The following is a 21,552-nucleotide window of genomic DNA, read 5'->3' as shown; positions in this document are numbered from 1 at the left end:
ACAAAGGACTGTACTATTGAGTTTAACTAAGAGAAATGCAATGCCAAATACAACTCTTCCATTCTATGTTCATCATCAGTTCACAGACATGCAAACGCTTTCCCTCTCAGACACTGACTATAAAGAGCAGGAGAGAAAATGGGACCTTGTTGCTTTTTACTCATATATAGCAACAGAATTTAAATTAAAACCGTGTGGTTTCTCGACTGTTTATTTTTATTTTTCCAATGTCAGATTGACTTGAACTGCACACTTGAGATCTTTTTCCAGAGTAGTACCACGTTCATTCACATAAGCATTGTTTCATTAACTTACAAGAGGGCGCTGTTTTCATGAAACTGCATTTGTGATCGTGAGTGTGGATTACACCAGAGTTAATTTCGACAACGAACTTTTTTTCCACCACGAAAACGAGACGATAAGTAAATATAAATGCACCTTTGTAATTAAAAACTGTGCCGAAATATATTATCATTTTCGTTGACACGAATACTGACGAAATGATAATGTCAGAGACAGACGAATTGACAAGTAATTATAGCCTCAAAATACGATAATTTTAAGCCTCTGGTACAATATTTTAACATTTCCCATCTGGCAATTGATTGCTGCTGGCAACTCATATCATGACTACTCTCTGAAGAAGAAAAAGAACGGATTTATGACTCGGTTTAGCTTTGATACAACTGAAAATAAAACGCGCCGCCATTAACGTGGGTGCAAATTCGATGCGAAAAATACCTCAAACCTCACGAGGCATTTGAAGACGCGCTACCAAGAAACAGCACACACACACACACACACACACACATATATATATATATATATATATGCACACATACATACATATATATGTGCAGAGAGAGAGAGAAGAGATACATATTTCTATATATGACAAGGGTCATGTTAAACAAGGTCAGTTACCTACAGGCTATAGAAAGACATGGTGTATGGTGTATGACACCTCTGAGTATTGCTTTGGATTCCTTTAGAACAACATCTCTCAATAAACAATACAGTTCAAACAAACATGTGCGCCTCTTCTTCATTCTCCAATAAGATTTTATTACAAGAATACAATCCAGCAGAACTAACCCTTTACATAAAAAAACATGTGACTTGTATTAGGTAAAGGATAGTGGATTCAGTACAGTGTGGGCACATTATCTGCTTGGAGAGAAAAAGAATCATTGTTAGTATTCACTGATAGAATATTTACCTAATGTGACATGGAAAACATGGAAATCTAATCCATTGAAATCATGTTTTTCAGAGTTTTTTTTTTTTAAGAGTTATGCTACTTCAGGTATTTTTGGTACAAGGTACAAGGGGACAAGGCAAACAAATGCCTTTTTTTTTTCTGGTACCATTGATAAAGGCAGAGGAGGAGAGCGTTTTCCAATGCTGTCTTTATCTGTTTCTCTCATTCAAACCTGAACTTTCCATTAGTCACAGGTGTTTCACAGATAGAAGACAGACCTACCTTAACGACTTCAGCATCTTTTAAGATGATGGTACTATTTTTTAAACCTAAGATATTGCAGTAATATTTATTACAATATTCTTAAAGTATATGTTAGACTCGTGGTTAAATCCTTGCTATTTTTTTCTGTCTGTTGTGTCTCAGCCTGTTTTATGTATCTCATATGCGACTTTGTAATGGTAATGTCTTATAAAGGACTAATGGATAGGAGAGGCAAATATAAATGTTGAAAATGAACCTTTGCCGTTTCTACTGTTTGCTTTTCTTTGTGTAAAGGAGAGAGCAGTGACAGCATGGATTTTCTGTGCTCTGCTTGCATTGGTCCACACAGTGTGTGTCCACAAGCGTTACGTGCCAGGTATATGGTACACTCACAAAACTCTATTCCTCTTTGAGATGGGCTGGGTGTCATTTCTTTTCTTTTCTTTTCTTTTCTGTGTGTGTGTGTGTTTCTTTGTTTTGTTTTAATTCTCAGAATCTGATCTTTATTCATTTTGAAATAATACAACAGCTCTGTATTTTCATTTATCAGTTTAAATACTTTATGTCCGCACAGGTTCAACCCATTGCTACGATGACGCCACTGAGCGTTGGCATCCCATTGGGTCTAAATGGAAAAGCGATCACTGCCAAATATGTTCTTGCTACGACACTAGAATGAGTTGTTGCACCACGTAAGTATAACATGCTAACTAACATATTAAGGGAACACCGTATGGATCCTGAGTTGATTCATTTAGAAATTCAGATATAGGGGGACCTGGGTAGTGTAGTGACCTGAGCTTGAATCCCAGGGTTACCACTGGCTGGGTCATGCATAGCTAATAGCAGAACTGGTGCTGTGTTATTTGGGATATGGTTTCCACCGTCAGAGGGAATTCCACCGTCAGTTTGGAGAAGGGGGAGGGGGGGGGGTGCAGACACAGTAAACTAAACTACATTATCAATAAATAAATGAGTAACCTCTACTGAAATATTTAATTTTAAGACTGAATGACATTTACATTAATCTTTTCTCAAAAAAGGTATGCAAACCCCGCAAATTTTCCTGACGACTGCATGAAGGAGTTCGACCAAGAGACCTGTTCATTCAAAGTCTTTAAGAAGAATAACCCCTCCATTCCATGTCCAGTTTCTTCTTATAGCCTCTAGTGTAATCAGATGGAACTCCTGAATAACAAGAGAAATAAATGAATGCAACCGGCATTATATTGTTTTATTTTTTCTCTGCACTATGGTTTTTCTGAGCACACGGACCACACTGCACGATTAAAATACGTTTATGACTGTGAAAGCGCAGCACACGCCATGTTCTATAAGTTGACTTGATGCCTGGCTTTCTTTAGCCTATTGGTTTTATAAGCGGTTTTCAAACTGTGTTTTATTGAAGCCGTCCACCGTTTTAGCCTCAGTATGACGGTGAGCAGTTTTTAAAGCCTTTCTTTTGGTGGAGACCAAATTAAATTTGTAAAATACACATTAATATATTACATAGTGCTATTATTTAATATTGCGTCGCACCAGCTAGTCATTAGCAAAATATTCCAGTCCAGAGTTAAGAAATCCAGTCCGGGTTTATTTTTGTGTCGCGCCGTGGCGCGGGTGTAACAAAAGGAAGACGGCCATGACATCGGAGTGCTGAGGTTTCACTGAGCTTACAAATAGCTATATTTTTACAAAAATCGCTACATTTCAGTGATCGAGTGATTACTTTGGATATTGCGAAAAGAACACGATTAAGAGCACAATGACATAGCGGTGACAATAACACGACGGAGAAAGTAAGTATGTGAAAAACAAGTCCATCTTTTCAGCAGTCTGTTTTAGCTGAACTGGGGGTGTTAACGCGCTAAGCTAACGCTGTAGAGTTAACCATGGTTCGTGGTACCATAGACTTCTTAATCAGGGTTAGTCATTAAACGGTAATAAGGCTAGGTTCGGTTAGTTAACAGACCAGGTATTTACTGGTCCTGTCTGTGGCTAAAACCTCATGAAATATCCATCTTAGCTAGCATGAAATACTTCCCCCAAATAGCATAATTATTCCGCCTGGCTATCTTTTAATTTCACTGAGCGTTTATAGTTATATTGAGTAAGTGAAGTATGTCAAGCTAAGTTAGCTAACCTAACTTGTAATAACTAGTCAGTCGTCGATTAGGAACGATGCTCATAACTAGTTAGCATAGTTGGCTAAGGCCACGCACCAACTCACTGGATTTAGAGTCCCGTTTATGGTTGACGACTGTTCTTAGCTTAGCTAGCAGCTCTCGGTGAGTCCACCGAAGAAGATATGATATGGGCTTCTGTCTAATGCTAAGACATGACGCGAAAAGAATTAAGAACAGTCGTTCCAATAAGTTATTCTGTAGTGTGGTGTTCTGAAATGGCGCATGTAAGTGTGGCATATTAAAGTACTTCATCGATATAAAATTCTAATTTTAGACACTCATAACAAAGTTCGACTAAATGTAATGCGTATACAGAGCGAAATTTAACAGTAATATGAGCGTCACTGAATATGTTTTGTGAAACTTTGTTGGCTGCTACCGTTCCTGGAATTTTTCGCGTAATCTGATGTTTAACTCGAAATACTAACCTAGAAACTATCTGGCAACTGACCACTCATATCTGTTGGTAACACATACTCCAACCTGTCGGCAAGTTGTCACTGCTACTGATCTTAATTAGTCAAGTCCAGCCTTTCGCTGGAGCGTGACACATGCTACGTACGCTAGCTGTCTAAAATACAGCTAACTATTTTCATAAGGTCAGGTCAATATGCCGAGAAGTCGAGGCTAGTGATGGATGAATGGACGGATAGATATTAGAAGGATAGCTAAATGGGACACAGACGCTTGCCAAACCGTTGATAGTTCCAGAAAACGATGCTGGAGAAAAGAGGAGTGGAGCCGTTGACATTAAACTGGTTCCGGGTCTTTTGCGGCACGTACTGTACTTGTTGCTACACTTTGCAGTGAATACGCGCGCGGACCTGTAATGCGCTACGTGTTTGTGTTTAGCTCATGTTTGTAGCGAAAGCTTCAGGATCTTTGGGGCCATTCCGTGGCCCTAGTAAGCCATGAATCGTGTCGGAGAGAGGGACTTCCAGACGTCAGCAAGGAGGATGGGCACATCACTCCTCTTTCAGCTGTCCGTGCACGAGAGAGAGCTGGATCTGGTGTTCCTGGACCACAGCTATGCCAAGCCCTGGAACGCTCACCCTGACGCCAGCAGTGCCAGACCCACACGAATGCTTTTCGTCACTCCGCGACGCCAACCAGAGCCTGCTGTGTGAGTCCGACTACTCCAGCTTATCCTTATTATTATTTTGGTTGGTTGGGGTTTTTTTTGTTTGTTTGGGGGTTTTTTTTACGTTTGGTGTTGGGAGTTTGCACGGTGTGGTGCGGTTACTCCACCTGCTCTATTTCGCTATGTAGTAGCAGGTGCTTCATCTTAAGTAGCCGTGATTTTAGAGAGTTATGGAGCATGTGAAGTGAAAAGGAGACACATGTTCACACAACCTTATGGATGTTCCCAAGACTACTATATTGATGGCTTAAAAATATAAATAAAGCAAAAAAAAAAAATCAGCAGTTTGGATGCTAATGCTGATGAGGACCTTTTTTGGGGGGGGGGTAGAGACATTGATATTTTACTGGAGCAGAAATAAATGGCTAAACTTGGGAATGTGGATAGCAGTGTATCTCTTGAATTTTAGCTGTTCCTTTTTTTTTGTCTCATTCCAGAGCAGGGCAGAATGTGTCAGTTGTAGTCTGTAATCTGAATTGAAGGCAGCAGCAGTGATGGGCAGTGTTCCCTGTCAGTCAGTGTTCCCAGATCAGTGCAGAGTGACCTGGCTTTAAATCAGCGGCCCACAGTGGCCCTTACACATTTGCCCTGCTGATCACAGGATCTGTGCAACGAAAAACGTAGCTTTATGTGTTACATACAAAACTTTGGGCTTGTTCACCATGTTCTCTACTCAGGAAGGACGTCCTTGTATTGGACTAAGATCAGGAGAATCTTTAACTACATGTGATTAGCAGATCAGTTGCTGCCAACAGATACTGTTTTCTGATGATTTCTTCCAGTGGGGATGCACAGTTGTTCTCTAAAGAAATGTGTCTGATTCTGACGTGTTTCAGGGAGTCCGACGTTTCCATCGACGTCGAAACGATCATGCCTTCTCCTGTACCTCTCTACGACGACCAGAAGGCACGGAGCGTCATGAACGAGTGCGAACGTCACGTCCTGTTCGCCCGGACGGTCGCTGACGGACCGCCGCCGCCCGAGGACTGGGAGGAGCATATAAACAAGTTGTGACCTCGTTTTGTTTCTACCAATCAAATGCTTACACAGTTACACACAGACAGTGTTTATCAGAGATGAATATCTGGATAACAGGGCCGATTGTTTTCTGGGTTAAACCGCAAACGCGTTTCCCATGGGTCGAATCTGCAGCTCATTTCTTCCCCGGCTACTCGGGGTTTATTTCCCTAAACACAGTAGCTTTGTGTTGTTTTTAGAAAGGACAGGCTCCGTAAAAGTCTCGCCACACTGAAATATCATTTTGTTGTTGGCCAAATTACAAAAGGCAGCACTTTTTTGTGTGTGTGTGTGTGTGTGTCTTTAAATGGATTGTATTCATTTCCTCTGTTTTCTGTTTGTGACAACACCCAAGTACAAGAACATCAGCACATTTAGTGAATATTTTTGTGTGTTATGTAACACATACTCAGTAGTAATGTGTTGTGTTAGTGTGGTGAAGACAGAAGCCACATGTGGCTGTATGCTGTTTTAATGATGGGGTTTTTCATTTTATGTTAATCTTTCTGGTTGCAGGGCTGGCTGGAGCCCAGCACAGAATAAGCTCTTTAACAAAGTACTGAAGGCTCTACAGGCGGAGAGACTGGCCCGTCTGGCCAATGAGAGTGTGAGTAGCGTTTACGTTGACCAATGAGAATGTGGGTAGAGTATACACTGGCCAATGAGAATGTGGATAGTGTCCAATGGCCAATCAAATGTGAGTGGAGTGTACACTGGCCAATGAATGTGAGTAGAATATGAGAGAAACTGAGATCTTAAATAAAGCAACCTGCTTTGGCCTCGCTGCAAATAAGTTTTAAACAGAACTAAAAATTAGAGAGAGCTGTATCCATGTTTAGGGTCCACTATTGTTACACCAACCAAAGCTACAGTCACTAGTCTCTATGCCCTATGCGAAAAGGCTATATTGTCTTGTTATTTCTGACACAGTTCTGTACACATGGAATAGAACAAGACTTTGGGATAACCTTTGAGTTAGGACCGTATAAATCTCACATAGCCGTATGATTGTGAATCTTTTTACTCCGCTTGGTTTTATCTGTCATTTTCTCACATTCATACTGTTATACGTTATAATAAGGGATTTCCCTGTATTTGTCTTAAATGATCAGATTAGATTGTTTGTTTGTTTGTTTTGTTTTTTTTTAACTCATTTGTTCATTCATCACTGCAGGCCAGTAATGAGCCGGTTCTGAGGAGGATCGCTGTGGACAAATGTGCCAGAAAGGTGCGTCACGCGCTGGCCAGCGTCAGCTGGGACACCAAACTCACCCAATGGCTCCACAGCACGCTGGTCGAGTCCCTCAGCCTGGCCATGCTGGCAGCTTACCTGGACGTCCTGCAGACACTCAAGAGCAAGGTAAAGACTCAGCCCGCCAGTCTGTGACTCGACTGGTCGTCTGTGACTCGACTGGTCGTCTGTGACTCGACTGGTCGTCTGTGACTTGACTGGTTGTCTGTGACTCGACTGGTCGTCTGTGACTCGACTGGTCGTCTGTGACTCGACTGGTCGTCTGTGACTGGACTGGTTGTCTGTGACTCGACTGGTCGTCTGTGACTCGACTGGTCGTCTGTGACTCGACCAGCGCTGTCTGTGACTCGACTGGTTGTGTTTGTGGGAGCGTGAGCCCCCTCGTTTTTCTCTGTTTTAATCCTCCACACCCCCCCTCCACAGGTGCCCTCGCTGATCGACCGCATGCTGCCGACGTCCTCGGTGAAGACGGGGGCGGCCGGGGCCGAGGCCCTCTCCCTCCTGCTGAAGCGGCCGTGGGACCCTGCCGTGGGCGTGCTGGCTCACAACAAACCAGTAAGGCACTGGGGAGCACTTATTGGGAGCTTCCACTCCAGTCAGTGGAGCTTGTGTATCTTACTGTGTGACCAGGTGTTAAAAGTATACATGTGAATTTGAGCTTATGGAAATTGCTGGAAGTGACCCTGTGATTTCTCTGTGCTGTGTGTGTGTGTGTGTTGTTTCTCTCTGATTGGTAGAGTAAACTCCCTGGGTCTCCCCTCATCCTGATCGCTCCGTCAGGACCAACCAACCCGGCCTTTCCCACCTCCCGCAGAATGAGGTTCTGGCAGTCTCAGCTCTCCTGTCTGGGCAAGGTCAGTCTCACTGTCGCCATGAGAACGGCAACTCAGAGCACACACACACACACACACACCCCTTCAGATATGCTACAGAAACCATTGTACAGGTATTGTTTGTGTGTGTTTGTGTGTTTGTATGTTGGTGTGTGTGTGTGTTCTAAGCCACTGTTGTGTTGACTTAAATTATTTGTAGAGCTTTTACTGCTCCCTGAACTCTTGACACAGAGCCTCTCTCTCTCTCTCTCTCTCTCTCTCTCTCTCTCTCTCTCTCTCTGTCTCTCTCTCCCTCTCTCTCTCTCTCTCTCTCTCTCCCTCTCTCCCTCTCTCCCTCTCTCCCTCTCTCTCTCTCTCTCTCTCTCTCTCTCTCCCTCTCTCTCTCTCTCTCTCTCTCTCTCTCTCTCTCTCTCTCTCTATCCTCCAGGTGATCCCCATTAACACCCCTCCCGTCAGCAGTGGCTCTAACGTGAGCATGACTCAGAGCCTGGAGCTGATGATTGGAGCAGTCCGGGGGAAAGTGATGGAGGTAAGTCTCTCGCTAACCGCCTCTCTGTCACAGCGGCTTGATTCTCTGCACATGGGCGCTGATGCCAAACTTAAACTGAAAGCCGTAGTCTGCTGTCCTTAAACACTGCAAAAGCTCACTGCTCTTATGTTTGGAATCCTGTCTTGACTGATTGTGTGTGTGTGTTTATGTGTGTGTGTGTTTATGTATGTGTGTGTGTATGTATGTGTGTGTGTGTGTGTGTGTGTATGTGTGACTTTTTGGCAGGTGCACAGTCACTTCCCTCATAAACCCATTATCCTGGTGGGCTGGAACGTTGGCGCTCTGATCTCGTGTCATGTAAGTTCCCTGGACGACGGCGACTATGACTGACTGTACCTGCCTGTTTTTTTTCCTCATAGGTGCACTGTTAAAACTTCACTTCAGTGGTTTAGAGAAATCGTTTAAGGGAGAGAAGAAGGAATGTGTGTCTTCTGCTGTGTGTGAGTGTGAGTGTGTGTGAGAGTGAGTGAGTGTGTGTGTGTGTGTGAGTGTGTGTGTGTGTGTGTGTGTGTGTATGTGTGTGTGTGTGTGCGTGGGTTATGTGTGTGTGTGTGCACGTGCGTGCGTGTGTGTGCGCGTTCGTGCGTGCGTGCGTGCGTGTGTGTGTGCGCGTGCGTGCGTGTGTGGTGAATTAGGCTGATGTTTAAATCATGAGTCTCAGTTCTCAGTGTTGGGTGCTTCAGCTCTTGCAGTTCGCCCTCTGTGAGCGAGCGATTAGTCATGATGTTATTCAGTCTGTTGGTGTTTCATTTTGAAAATGAAAGTAAAAGGATTGATTGTTTGTGTTGTCATACGTTTGTGTGCAGGTGTCTCTGATGGATCACTTGGCGGCTGTGGTGTGTCTGGGGTTCCCCCTGCAGACGGTCAATGGACCCAGAGGGGTAAAGATCTTATAAAACTCCTAAAATTCTCTCTGTTCACCCTGACGCCCACAGGCAGTTTCAGGTCAATTCTGCGAGTGGTAATATCCTCAGGTTCACATGCATGTGGAGTTTAGTCTCCCAGAACATCTGCCTCTTGCCTAGAGTCTGAAATGAATTCTTATCCAGCGCGGTTCCCAAAACAAAACCGATTTCCAGTGATGGGGGCGGCGGCCTGGAATTTCCAAAAATTGTAATATGTGTCAGAAAACACCTGGAAATGATTAAATCTAAAAAACAAAGATTATCGTTTCTATAAACGTTTTGCCTGATGGAAGAAAACGTGTGTGTTGAATTGAAAACACAGCAGAGTTGCGCTCAGAGGTGGGCAGAGCTAGGGCGGCACAAGACAGCCGGTGATATTTTTATACGTTAATGTGGGAGAAGTAACATAATCACACAGTGGGAATTTGAAAACCAGTGTATAAGCGCACTTGTGTGTGTGTGTGTGTGTGTGTGTGTGTGTGTGTGTGTGTGTGAGAGAGAGAGAGAGGGTATATTTACACATAATTTGTCCCAGCAAACACGTCTCCCATGTTATAAAACGGGTGGGAACTATGTCTAGACTGTTAAATGGGGTGTTTTTCTGGCCGTTGGTGAGCCGTGTGCATTTCTGTCGGGCAGGATGTGGACGACCCGCTGCTGGATATGAAGACCCCGGTGCTGTTCGTGGTCGGTCAGAACGCCCTGCAGTGCAGCACTGAGGCCATGGAGGAATTCCGGGAAAAAATCCGAGCGGATAACAGCATGGTGGTGGTGGGAGGAGCAGACGACAACCTCAGGTGTGTGTGTGTGTGTGAGAGTGTGTGTGTGAGAGTGTGTGTGTGTGTGTGTGTGTGTGTGTGTGTGTGTGAGAGTGTGTGTGTGTGTGCGCGCGCGCGTGTGTGTGCGCGCGTCCATGCATGCGCGCGTGTGTGTGTCAGTCATCCGTGAGAGCATGTATCAAAACAAATGCAAAAATCATCCTCTTCTCTCATACTTTGACTTAAGAAAAAAAGGCAGAAAAGCAACTTTATTGGAGACCATTGTCAAAATACCCAGTTAATTACCAGTGTAATCAAAAGACGTCTGTATCAGAGTCAGGAGCTGTGTAGCACTTCAGTTTTACCCCAGTTTGACCAGTAAACAATGTTGTGCCCCAGTTTGGCCAGTAAACAATGTTGTGCAGTTGTGCAGTAGTTGTGCAGTGTGCAGTAACTGTTTTGACTGTACTGAGGAGGGAGTCGTCTGTAACAGAGTTAAAGGTCTCCTCAGACACTGTTGAATGGCACAGGTCAAAGTCTGGTCTGTGGGTGTTGTGGCAGGTGTGAGGTGGAGCCGGTGTTGTGGCCCCTGTTTGAAACGGCCGTTTTTCCCTCTCCCCACAGGATCAGCTCATCCAAGATGAAATGTGAGGGTCTGACCCAGACCATGGTGGACCGCTGCATACAGGTGACGACCCTCAGATTCACACAGAAAAACCCCTGCTCACGTCCTGTGACTCATACACACAGTTTTATTCCAAAAGAACGACCCGAACTGGTATGGACTCCAGGTGTGGCCAGGTTACGGCAACTGTCTCCCAGTGCACTGGCCTCTGGAGTCCAGTTCTGGGTTCAAATCCAGGGTCTTGGTCAGTGATTGGTCAGGTGTAGGTTGGGTTTTGAATAGTACAGTCTTACAGCTGTTTGGGATGGATTTACAATATTACACTACTCTTAATGAAAAAGCAGTGAGTGAGTGTTTTACATGAGGCAGAGGAAGTCTGTGTTAACCTCTCACTGCTTGGGGGGGGGGGGCGGAGACTGCTCTGTGACGGGGGAGATTTATGAGGCTGATGGTGATTGGATGGTTCAAATGAATGATGACTCTTCGGTTTCTCTGGGCAGGATGAAATCGTGGATTTTCTGACGGGGGTCCTGACTCGTGCGGAGAGTCACGGCCACAGCTCGGGGGAGATGCGAGACCTCGACACGGAGAAGAAAAAGAAGCCGCGCCGCGAGCTGCCCTTTGACCTTGACAGGCCACGCCCCTCCTCCCCGGCCGTCAGAGTGCCCATATCCCCCTCGGGGTCAGAGGTCAGTACCTGTGACACCAGTGCTGAAAGAACTACAAATCCAAGTGTGCTCTAGCGATGCCTCTGTTCCACACGTAATGTTCTGAGCTGCACGGCCGTCTAAAAAAAAAACGTTTTTTAGTTTCAGATACACCTTATTCATTTCTCTCTTTCTCTAAAGGAAGGGATACTCCCACACATACTCCTGTGATAACAAACCCCCCCCCCCCCCCCCCCCCGTAGTGTCTGTTCAAAGTTCGTTTTTCAGGAATTGTAAAAATGAACACGTAATGTTTCAGGATTCTGATTAAGGTCAGCCAATAGAATTTATGAGTGGGTTTTGTCAGCCAATAGAATTTCTGATTGGGTTGTGCTAGAAGTGGACTCCTCCTGAGGGGAAATATTTCTTTCTTTGGACATCACAGGAGACAACAGAAAAGAAAACTCAAAAATAGAGTGAGGTATGTCCGTTGGAAATCAGCTTTAGAGCAGTGTGTGTGTGTGTGTGTGTGTGTGTGTGTGCAGGACATGTCGAGTGTGTGTAGCAGCCCCACGGCCAGCCCGAAGCCGAAAACTACAGGCCTGTCTCCGGCCCAGAAATCCAGTCTCATCACGGCCACTCAGCTACTCAAAACACACATGCAGCGATCGGGAACCATGCTGACACACAAACAGGCCCAAGGTGAGTATTACACACACACACAGACACAAAAAACATATGCACAGAGATAGGTAGACCAAGACAGGACTTTGCTAACTCGCTAACGACAGGCCTGGGGTGATTATCTGGGAAACACGTGCTCTTGATACACAGAGTTTGATTGTGCTCGTAGTTTTATGTTACTGCAGTCCCAGGCACACACACACACACACACACACACACAGAGGTGGCAGCTGCACACACAAACACAACCTGGGCACCCTGGTTTATCTCTCAAAACACACACACACACACACACACACACACACACACTGAGTTCCTCAGCATTTCCCACAAGCACTACAGTACTGACAGACCAAACAGTGTCCGAATGCTTAATGCTTGTCCACACACACACACACACACACACAGACCCTAAGGGCCTGTAGGAACATGTGGTAACAGTCTGGATTTGCCACTTTGTCTAGTGCTGTCCTGTTTCCTCCCCCTCTTCTCTTTTCTGTCTCTTTTTTCTTTCTTCCATCATTCTCTCCATCGCTCTCTCTTTCTCTCTCCTGTTTGTTCCAGCCCAGTTCGCTGCTTTTATGAAACAAAACCTGCTGGTGAGGAAAAGTCTTCCTCCTGGCAATCCTTCCTGTGTGTTTGGTAAGTATTTCTCTCTCTCTCTCTCCTTCTCTTTCTCTCTACCTCTATCTGTCTCTCACTCTCACTCTCTCTCTGACACACTCTGTCTCTCTCTCTTTGTTCCGTTCCTGTTCATTTTGTCTTTCTGCCCTCCGCCTGCTCTCTTCTGGCTGTCTTTCTGTCTCATCATACAGAGAAGTTGTGTTTGTAAGAATAAGAACCCTGTAAGAACCTTGTAAGAACCCTGCTCGTGTCTGGGGAAAACACAGAACTGTTTGTCTTCCTCTTTTGTCTGTCTCTTTGACATTCCCACCACTGTTGTCGTGACTGTAGCTTCAATTGAGATCAGTGCTTCCGTTAACTTTCTTTGCTAAAGTTTCTGACAGTCAGTTACAAAACAAAACAAAGCATTTTTCCCACTGTTTGAACTCCACTCTTAAAAATTCGATAACCAAAATGATTGAGTTATCCCTGCTTGGGTAACTCGAACACATTTACCTTGGAAAGTATACTGTAGCAGTTGTTTTTGTTTTTTTCCATGGGCCGTTTTGAAATGTGCTCTGATCTGTTTCCAGTTGAATGATGCTTTTCCTGTGACTTGCTGACTGGCTTTAGAAATATCAGTAAATATTGTGATGGTTCTGCTGTATCTAAACCAAAGCTAGTCTCAATTGGTTATAGTGAACAGCAGACACAAATACAACACACACACACACCATCCCTGTCTGAGTACACACCCAACACAGACTGAGGTCAACACCTGAACACCGGCGGTGCTAACTCAACACTCCCTCTCTCTGTGTCTGTGTGTGTGTGTGTGTGTGTGTGTGTGTGTGTGTGTGGCAGTGCCCGTATCCAGCGAGCAGGCAGAGGGTTTGGACAGAGACGACCTGCGAGTTCATCTGAAGAGGAGACAAACTCCCAGCCCCACCCCAAACAAGCCCTCTAAGAGAGCCAAGATTAAAGTCACCATCGTGTCCCACGGGGAAACAGCAGGGGGCGCCATCAGCTCGGCGGCTCAGGAAGGTAATCAACCAGACGCAGGAGAGAAACTAATGAAACTAAGTTAGAGGACTGCATGTCAAATTCACATTCTCTCTCTTACCCTTGTCAAATAAAAAAAAAGCTAGGTTTGTTTTGGGGTTCATCATGTAGTAGGCTTGTGTTTCTTTTGAGGTTTATAGTGATGAGAATTTGGTGCTAAACTAAGTCTGATAACACCGATTAGTTTTGTTAGGATGCTTTTATTGTCTCTGTTTGTGGCTTTCAGTTTTTTGTAGTTTTCTAGTTTCATGTCGTCCTCTCATCCACAGTGGGTTCGTCTGGAAAACCTCTCACAGTGTCTATGGGCCAAACTGTGTCAGGAGCTAAAGAACTTTCTGGACTTCTCACAGCACAGAGGTAAGACAGAACAACTTACTGCACACACAAACACACACACACACACGCACGCACACGCACACACACTCACACAGAATAACCTCACTGTCTCCCCTCTCATCTCAGACGCCTGCACTTTGACCTTCTGTCAACTTTCTCTTATTTAAAAAACCGTCCTCGCTAACCTGTCTTCAGTTTGGTCGGTTCAGTTATCAGCTTCAGCCGACAGAATGATCATTTATTTACTGATAGTTTGTACATTCTCGTTCCGTGGTCGCAGGTCAGGGGGCCTGGCGGAAGTTTCCGGAGCTCTGGGTTCAAGCAGCGGGTCCTTTCACGGTCTCCAGGGCTGCGTAGTGTCAGGTTCTTCCTCCTCATCGCCTGTCCAGGCCCAGCCAACGGCCGCTGCACAGGGTAACGACCATCTCCCCCCCCCCCCCCCCCCCCCACAATTATAAACAGACTCCTCCCTCTGACGCTCAGAAGATGATTCAGGACAGACACACACATACACACACACTCTGGCATTTAAAGAGCTTTGTGTCTTTAGCTTTATGTGTGAAGAATAGAGGCAGTTAAAATGTCTGTGTGACTGTGCCCACAGTAAGGGCAGAGATAACCAGCTGTTTGTCTTTTCTCCACTGTGCACATTAATTAACGGCATGGAAAGGAATTTGATTCATTCCTCGGGCTCTGATAGCTGGAAGCGGTGGTTGTAAATTGACATCTGTGAAATGCACACAACTGAAACAAGCTGGTTTCCCATAAATCCCTGCTGTTTTTTGCTGTTACAATACTAATGTTAGCAAACCGAATCTCAGCTGTCTCCGCAGGCGGTATACATCAAACCTCTGTTTGTTCAGGAGTGTTAAGGCAGGAACAAAAACTGGTGGAACTCATCTTCATTAAAAAAAATTCAAGTTCTTAAAGTTTCTGAAATGTTCTGAAAAGCGTGTCTTTTATTTTCCCCTCGCTCTGTCGTGTTCCCCCAGCGTTCCTGTCACACTGCTTTGATGAAGACAGATGGGGCTCTTTCAGCTCAATTTAAACACAAAACCTTACAACCTGTATTACAGACAGAAAAGACATGTAGGGCATCTATGGCAGTGTGCGAGTGAACTGTTAAAGAGAAATAGAGCCACAGCGAGAGCGGAGCAGAGACCAGACAGTATGTTTAAGACCTGTTATGTTGTGTGTGTGTGTGTGTGTGTGTGTGTGTTGTAGCGTCTGCCAGCAGCTTACTCCAGGGTCTGAGTTTCAGCCTGCAGGAGATCGGCACCAAATCTCCCAGCCTACCCTCAAGTTCTGCCTCTGTTTCTCAGGTACACACACACACCTGTATAAACACACAGACACATGTTTACACATACACATGTACACACACACACACAAGTACACACAAATCTCTCATCCTTTCCTTCATTTCTGCCTATGTCTCTGAGACACCCACACATTAACTCACACCCATGGTATTTGGCGGTCATTAGCCGAGGCGTCCGTTTGCTGGGTTGCCCTCTGAGATCCAGTGTCTGTTGGTTTCTGCCCTCAAACACACACGCACACACACACACACACGTCTGAACAGAATTGAAACGATGCATTAGGAAAGCACTGTCTGACACACACAGCTTGAAACACTGTCAGGAGGAAAAGAATGATCAATTTTGAGTGGTTTCACCCAAAACACAGAATCAAGGTTAAAATCATTTGTGGAAATGGATCGCAAGTTGTGAACCTGTGCAAAAAGAGGTTATGTAGAGATGTGTAACTGTAGTAACAGGAAGAGGTTATGTAGAGATGTGTAACTATAGTAACAGGAAGAGGTTTTGTAGAGATGTGTAACTGTAGTAACAGGAAGAGGTTATGTAGAGATGTGTAACTATAGTAACAGGAAGAGGTTATGTAGAGATGTGTAACTGTAGTAACAGGAAGAGGTTATGTAGAGATGTGTAACTATAGTAACAGGAAGAGGTTATGTAGAGATGTGTAACTGTAGTAACAGGAAGAGGTTTTGTAGAGATGTGTAACTATAGTAACAGGAAGAGGTTTTGTAGAGATGTGTAACTGTAGTAACAGGAAGAGGTTTTGTAGAGATGTGTAACTATAGTAACAGGAAGAGGTTATGTAGAGATGTGTAACTGTAGTAACAGGAAGAGGTTTTGTAGAGATGTGTAACTATAGTAACAGGAAGAGGTTATGTAGAGATGTGTAACTGTAGTAACAGGAAGAGGTTTTGTAGAGATGTGTAACTATAGTAACAGGAAGAGGTTTTGTAGAGATGTGTAACTGTAGTAACAGGAAGAGGTTTTGTAGAGATGTGTAACTATAGTAACCGGAAGAGGTTATGTAGAGATGTGTAACTGTAGTAACAGGAAGAGGTTTTGTAGAGATGTGTAACTGTAGTAACAGGAAGAGGTTTTGTAGAGATGTGTAACTGTAGTAACAGGAAGAGGGTTTTGTAGAGATGTGTAACTATAGTAACAGGAAGAGGTTTTGTAGAGATGTGTAACTGTAGTAACAGGAAGAGGTTATGTAGAGATGTGTAACAATAGTAACAGGAAGAGGTTTTGTAGAGATGTGTAACTATAGTAACAGGAAGAGGTTTTGTAGAGATGTGTAACTATAGTAACAGGAAGAGGTTTTGTAGAGATGTGTAACTATAGTAACAGGAGGAGGTTTTGTAGAGATGTGTAACTATAGTAACAGGAGGTGGTTATGTAGAGATGTGTAATGATATTGACTGCAGCTCTGCTGTGTCTGATATGAACCCAGTCCCTCTGTCTCTCTGTTTCCCAGCAGGCTTCAGGAGCCAAACCTCCGCACGGACAGGTGTTAAACTCCCTCAGCCCAGGTGGGGGTGCTCTGGTGAGAGCTGTACCGGGGGTTTCCACGGGAACCGGAGGGACCAAAACCACAGCGATCCACCAGCTCCTGACTAACGGCGGACTTGCCAAACTGGCCAGCAGTTTGCCGGGCTTGGCCCAGGTGTCAGGCCAAGGAACCGGTACGTCCGTGACGCGTTCCTCCCGGCAGCGACGCCCGCGCTGAAAAGGGGCTTCGGGCCCGTGGCCGTGACGATAGGGTCAAAGGTCAATCCCAAACAGTGGCGCCCCCCCTCTCCCCCTCCCCCCGCTTACCCAAAGAAGAGCAATTGGGGTTTGAGTTAGAGTAGCTACAGGCAGGTCCCCCACCCTCACACCAGAAACCAGGATTAGTTAGACTAGAGACAGGCAGAAATTGGACATACACAGCTGGAAAAAGGCGTAGTGTGGTACCTGGTGCCGTGGGGGGGGGGGGGGGGCAGACTGGCTTGTTCGTCGCTCTGGTTCTACCTGACAGAGCCACAGGGAGAGTGTTAAAGTAAGCGTAACAGTGGGGGTGGAACAGGGTGGATTGGGCTGTTTTTCACTCCCGAGATGCCAGACAGAGGTGTCTGTGTGTGGCCCTCTGTCCCAACTGTGTTTTTTTTTTGTTTTTAATAAAATGTGTTCTGTTCAGACCCAGGAAAACGACTTCAAAGTAAATTCAGATGAAAGCCTGGCAAAAGGGATGTAAGTTAAAGTTAGAACTAAGCATTCTGGACATTTTGGGGGGGGGGGGGGGGGGGGGGGGGGAAATCACACATTTTGATTTCGTACTTTCTCCACCCTGTTTAGACTGACATCATCTCCTCCAGCTAGGCAGCTTGCTCATCTGTTTGTTTTTGTTTGTTTGTTTGTTTTCAGTTCTGCTTGTTTTGTTCTATCATTGTGCCGATTTTATGTTTTGTTTTGTTTTTTTGTGGGGAGGGGGGGGATTCAGCAGAAATAATGCCTGTTACTACAGCCTCATAAAATGCAACCATTAAACGACCAATCACAAACAAGCTTGTGTGATCTCACTCACTCGCTCGCTCATCATTTCTCTCTCACTCTCTCTCCCCCTCTCTCTCTCTCTCTCTCTCTCTCTCCCTCTCTCCCTCTCTTTCTCTTTCTCTCTCTCTTGTTCACACACATTCACTCAATTTTTTATTCTCTCTCACACACACACACACACACACACACACAGTTACACACAAACATACGCCCTCATGAAAACACACAGAATTGAAGGTCAGCCTGCGTTAGAAGGACCGCATAGTGTACATGGGGTGCCTTCATGGTCAGGGTTTTTTTTTCCTGCATTTCGCTACACGCCGAGTCAGTCTGTCGTACAGTTCCACGATAGCCAGTCATACACAGACTCGCCCGCAGGCAGCAGTCTGTGCCTCTCTCTCTGTGAGTCGGCAGTTTCTTCCAAAAAGAAGCCTGTCTTGCCTCTCCTGTATGCTGCTTTATGGGTGCAGCTACTCTCTCCCTCTGTGAGCGTGGCCAGCGTTAACTACGCTGAGGAAACTCTAAACTCAACTGATCTGTCATTTTCTCATAATCAAGTCATTTAGTTTTGCTTTGAGTCTGATGTTTGCTGCTTATTTATCTTTTTTTCTTTTTTTATTTCTTTTTTAAACAGGCACAGATACTTTTCATTCAACTCACTTATGTATTTGTTTGTTTTTGGTGGATGTGTGTGGGGAGAAGGGGGGTAATCTTGACAGGGTGTCAGTGCCTGTATTCTTATTGCTCTCTTAATGTTCCCATGTGCCACAAACTCCACTTGTGCACAAGCATATACTTTTACACACACATGCACAGCCTGCCATTGTCCAGCAGGGGGCAGTCCTGCAATGTCATTTCCCTCCCTATCGTGATTCAGTGCACTGTCCATGTGGTCCAGAACAAATAGTCCGTCTGCCAAAACTATTAAAACTTTGCCATGTGTAATAAAAAGCCATAGTGTGCCATCCACTGGGAACAGACGGGAGGTTTTGCCAGAGTTCATGAGAAAGGGAGAGTTTTTCCTGAGCAATCAGCGTGTTGAAGGAAGAACTTTGAACTGAATGAGTCAGACCAGCGACTTTCAGAAGCTGATGACATTTTTATGGGAATCATTAGGCTTTTATTTATACTAGAAGACAGAATGCAACCCCATGTTTTGGTCTCCTGTTCCCTGGCAGTCAGGCAATGCAATGCATTCCTGTGATCTATGATATCTTGAGGAAAAGCTTATGTAGTTTATGATAACTTGTGCATCACTGGTGGAGCAAAATTAACAAAAACCTTGTAACCCTGTCCTATGTGTGTGTGTGTGTGTGTTTGTGCGTGTGGGTGTGTGCCTGTGTGTGTGTGTGCGTGTGGGTGTGCCTGTGTTTGTGGGCTACAGGGCTGAAAGCTCCAACCACTATAACAGTGACTTTGAGAGGCCAGTCGAGTAGAGTTACCGCTCTCAGCCAGGCGGGGGCGATGTTGACCCATCACAGACCTCCTGACACGCAGGTGGGTCCTGTTAAGTGATGGGTTTCGGGGACTAATGTGTGTGTTCAATGTGAGGATTTACAGGAGGTGATTGACATGTCCTCACAGGTGGAATGGACATGAAAGAAGACCAATAATCAATGATGAGCAGGTGTCTCTCTCTCCTCTCTCTCTCTCTCTCTCTCTCTCTCTCTGTCTCTGTCTCGCTCTCTCTCCCTCCCTCTCTCTCTCTCTCTCTCTCTCACACACACACACACACACACACACGCCCTGAAATATTACACTGAAGTGATACATGCAGGAACCAGTGATGAGAAGGCCATATTTAGGTTCATGCCTAATTAATGCTGATTAATGGGGTAGCTCTGCTTGATCGTTTATTATGATTAACGGTAGCCCAAATGCCGTAACTTAAACAGAAATAAAACGAATAAACATTTTCATGTAATTTAGTGCTATTTTTGTAAAAACACTGGGCTTTCCCCCCCCCATATTAGGTTAAATTGGGCACTTTTTTCTCTTTAAATATGTTGCCAGTTCCATTTGTAATGACATATTTGAAGCGTCCATTCATCATTTCATGATAATTATACACTTTTAAATCGTGGCAGTGAAATCAATTAAGCGCGCTTGCTTGTCAGGCCCGTCGCTGTAGTAACGGTCTCCATGACGACCAGGGGGGCTGAGGCTGTAGTCATTTTCCTTAATTACTCATGTGAGCCTGCTGATTTGCCTGTCACTCTTAATATGGATCAAATTTATGTTTGGTATTCACGTGCTCATTTGAATCTCGTCCCCATTACCATGCATGAAAAGGCTCCTGGTTCTGACAGTACCTTTTGGACTTGGTTTTCAGAACTTGGTTTTTGTGAATCTGCGATGGTAGAGGTGGAATCGTTTTGGGTGTTAACAGTGATGCTCAAAACGATGAAACCATCTGAAACCATCTCTTAATATTTTTCCGTCATCGTACAATCTATGGGGCAGATTCTCAGAACTTGTATGAACCCTTATTAGAGTTTGAGAGGTCTAATCTTTTGATTGCTTCTCTGTCGTTGGCTGCAGTGACCGGACCGTCGCCTGTCGGTGCGGGCAGACGGCGCGCGTGAGGCCTGGAACGGCCGACGTCTTTTTCACACTCGGGAGTTTTCACGCAGCGTCAGAGGATGGGCCGAAGATCTCTCCCGGTCCTGGAACCGCACTGGGCACCCGGCTTACCTGACTTACCTGTTTCACCTGGCTCCCCCGTTCTGTCCCCTGAAAGCCACACGGCCTGATGGTTTTACCTGTCGTCTTCGAATCGTTGGGTGGACTGGTGGAGTCTCCTGTTCTCCTGTGATGCATGAAACTGATGCAGAGCAGAGAGGATGCTGTTCTTATTAATCAGATGCTGCTGGAATCGCTCCCAGCAGCTGATCCTGGAACAGTGCCGTACATTGCCTCTTTAATAGTTCAACATAGAATTGGCTTCAACAAATCTGGTCTCAGATCAGTCCTCAGGGCCCGCAGAAATGGAAATGTTCACTGGTTTGTAAATGTAGTGGCTTTTTGTTGTCCGGGGAGAAATGAGGTTTTGTTCTGGATGTCTGAGCTTAAATCCCTGCTACACTCCATGTCCTCACAACACTCCAAAAACAGCAAAAGATTCACAGCTGCACTGCTGAACAACTTCTGGCTAAGACTTCAGCGTTCCAAATCAGAGTACCAGGGGGATCAAATCCCACTCCTCTAATGTATCATTTCGATTCTGTGGGGGGGGTTTTGTTTGTTTGTTTGTTTGTTTGAAAGAAATGGTGGAATGCCTTTATTGGTGAGAAGAGCGGCCTGTTACACTGTACTGTTGGCAGAATGGCCGTTGAATGATGTTGTACTGCTCGCCTGTTTTCACAAGCTTTAGTTATTGTGGAATATGTCTGATTTCTCATTCCCTCTCTGATAGAAAGATTAGGCCATTACATTCCGCTAAACTGTTGTTGTTTTTTTCTCTCTCTGATGTTTCAGATCAACATGGAATAATTGAGTTATCAGTAAGTGAATGATGAGGGTCCTGTTAATGGAGTTTTGATTAAAGTAAATAAAGGAATGAATCAGTGTTCACTCACAATGCGCTGGACCAGACAGCCGCTGATGACGTACAGTAACTCATGCTAAACGCTTG

General features: G+C 44.9%; 2 protein-coding genes across 4 annotated transcripts; both read left to right on the top strand.

Moving 5' to 3' along the window:
• Nucleotides 1-1,389: 1,389 nt before the first annotated feature.
• LOC115812409 (beta-microseminoprotein) lies at nucleotides 1,390-2,689 on the top strand. Its single transcript, XM_030774891.1, has 4 exons — nucleotides 1,390-1,514; nucleotides 1,760-1,841; nucleotides 2,040-2,157; nucleotides 2,509-2,689. The coding sequence occupies exons 1-4, from the start codon at nucleotides 1,509-1,511 to the stop codon at nucleotides 2,633-2,635; spliced, it is 333 nt and encodes a 110-aa protein (XP_030630751.1). The 5' UTR covers nucleotides 1,390-1,508; the 3' UTR covers nucleotides 2,636-2,689.
• Nucleotides 2,690-3,048: 359 nt separating this feature from the next.
• On the top strand, nucleotides 3,049-20,520 carry kansl3 (KAT8 regulatory NSL complex subunit 3). 3 transcript variants are annotated; one of them, XM_030772087.1, is made up of 22 exons: nucleotides 3,049-3,264; nucleotides 4,504-4,774; nucleotides 5,629-5,799; nucleotides 6,326-6,416; nucleotides 6,984-7,169; nucleotides 7,485-7,616; nucleotides 7,799-7,915; nucleotides 8,322-8,423; nucleotides 8,670-8,741; nucleotides 9,251-9,325; nucleotides 9,989-10,146; nucleotides 10,732-10,795; nucleotides 11,233-11,421; nucleotides 11,925-12,081; nucleotides 12,628-12,705; nucleotides 13,531-13,710; nucleotides 13,998-14,085; nucleotides 14,345-14,478; nucleotides 15,289-15,386; nucleotides 16,864-17,068; nucleotides 19,303-19,415; nucleotides 20,460-20,520. In XM_030772087.1, exons 2-22 carry the CDS (start codon nucleotides 4,563-4,565, stop codon nucleotides 20,460-20,462), a joined length of 2,625 nt encoding a protein of 874 aa, XP_030627947.1. In that variant the 5' UTR covers nucleotides 3,049-3,264; nucleotides 4,504-4,562; the 3' UTR covers nucleotides 20,463-20,520. The 3 variants fall into 3 exon arrangements, with proteins under 3 accessions (XP_030627947.1, XP_030627939.1, XP_030627954.1); XM_030772079.1 differs by having other exon boundaries at nucleotides 16,861-17,068; XM_030772094.1 differs by lacking the exon at nucleotides 12,628-12,705 and having other exon boundaries at nucleotides 16,861-17,068.
• The last annotated feature ends 1,032 nt before the right edge of the window (nucleotides 20,521-21,552 follow it).

Source organism: Chanos chanos, chromosome 1, assembly GCF_902362185.1.
Source record: "Chanos chanos chromosome 1, fChaCha1.1, whole genome shotgun sequence".
Classification (NCBI taxonomy): domain Eukaryota; kingdom Metazoa; phylum Chordata; class Actinopteri; order Gonorynchiformes; family Chanidae; genus Chanos; species Chanos chanos.
The sequence above is the reverse complement of the archived record's forward strand: the minus strand, read 5'-3'. Positions and strand labels throughout refer to the sequence as shown.

Bases quoted from the DNA above. Each gene is read 5' to 3' on its own strand.
- LOC115812409 (XM_030774891.1), top strand. The intron at 1,842-2,039 runs GTATATGGTACA...ATGTCCGCACAG, and splicing joins CCACAAGCGTTACGTGCCAG to GTTCAACCCATTGCTACGAT. The intron at 2,158-2,508 runs GTAAGTATAACA...TTCTCAAAAAAG, and splicing joins AGAATGAGTTGTTGCACCAC to GTATGCAAACCCCGCAAATT.
- kansl3 (XM_030772079.1), top strand. From the start codon at position 4,563: ATGAATCGTGTCGGAGAGAGGGACTTCCAGACGTCAGCAAGGAGGATG. The intron at 12,082-12,627 runs GTGAGTATTACA...TGTTTGTTCCAG, and splicing joins GACACACAAACAGGCCCAAG to CCCAGTTCGCTGCTTTTATG. The intron at 15,387-16,860 runs GTACACACACAC...TCTGTTTCCCAG, and splicing joins GTTCTGCCTCTGTTTCTCAG to CAGGCTTCAGGAGCCAAACC.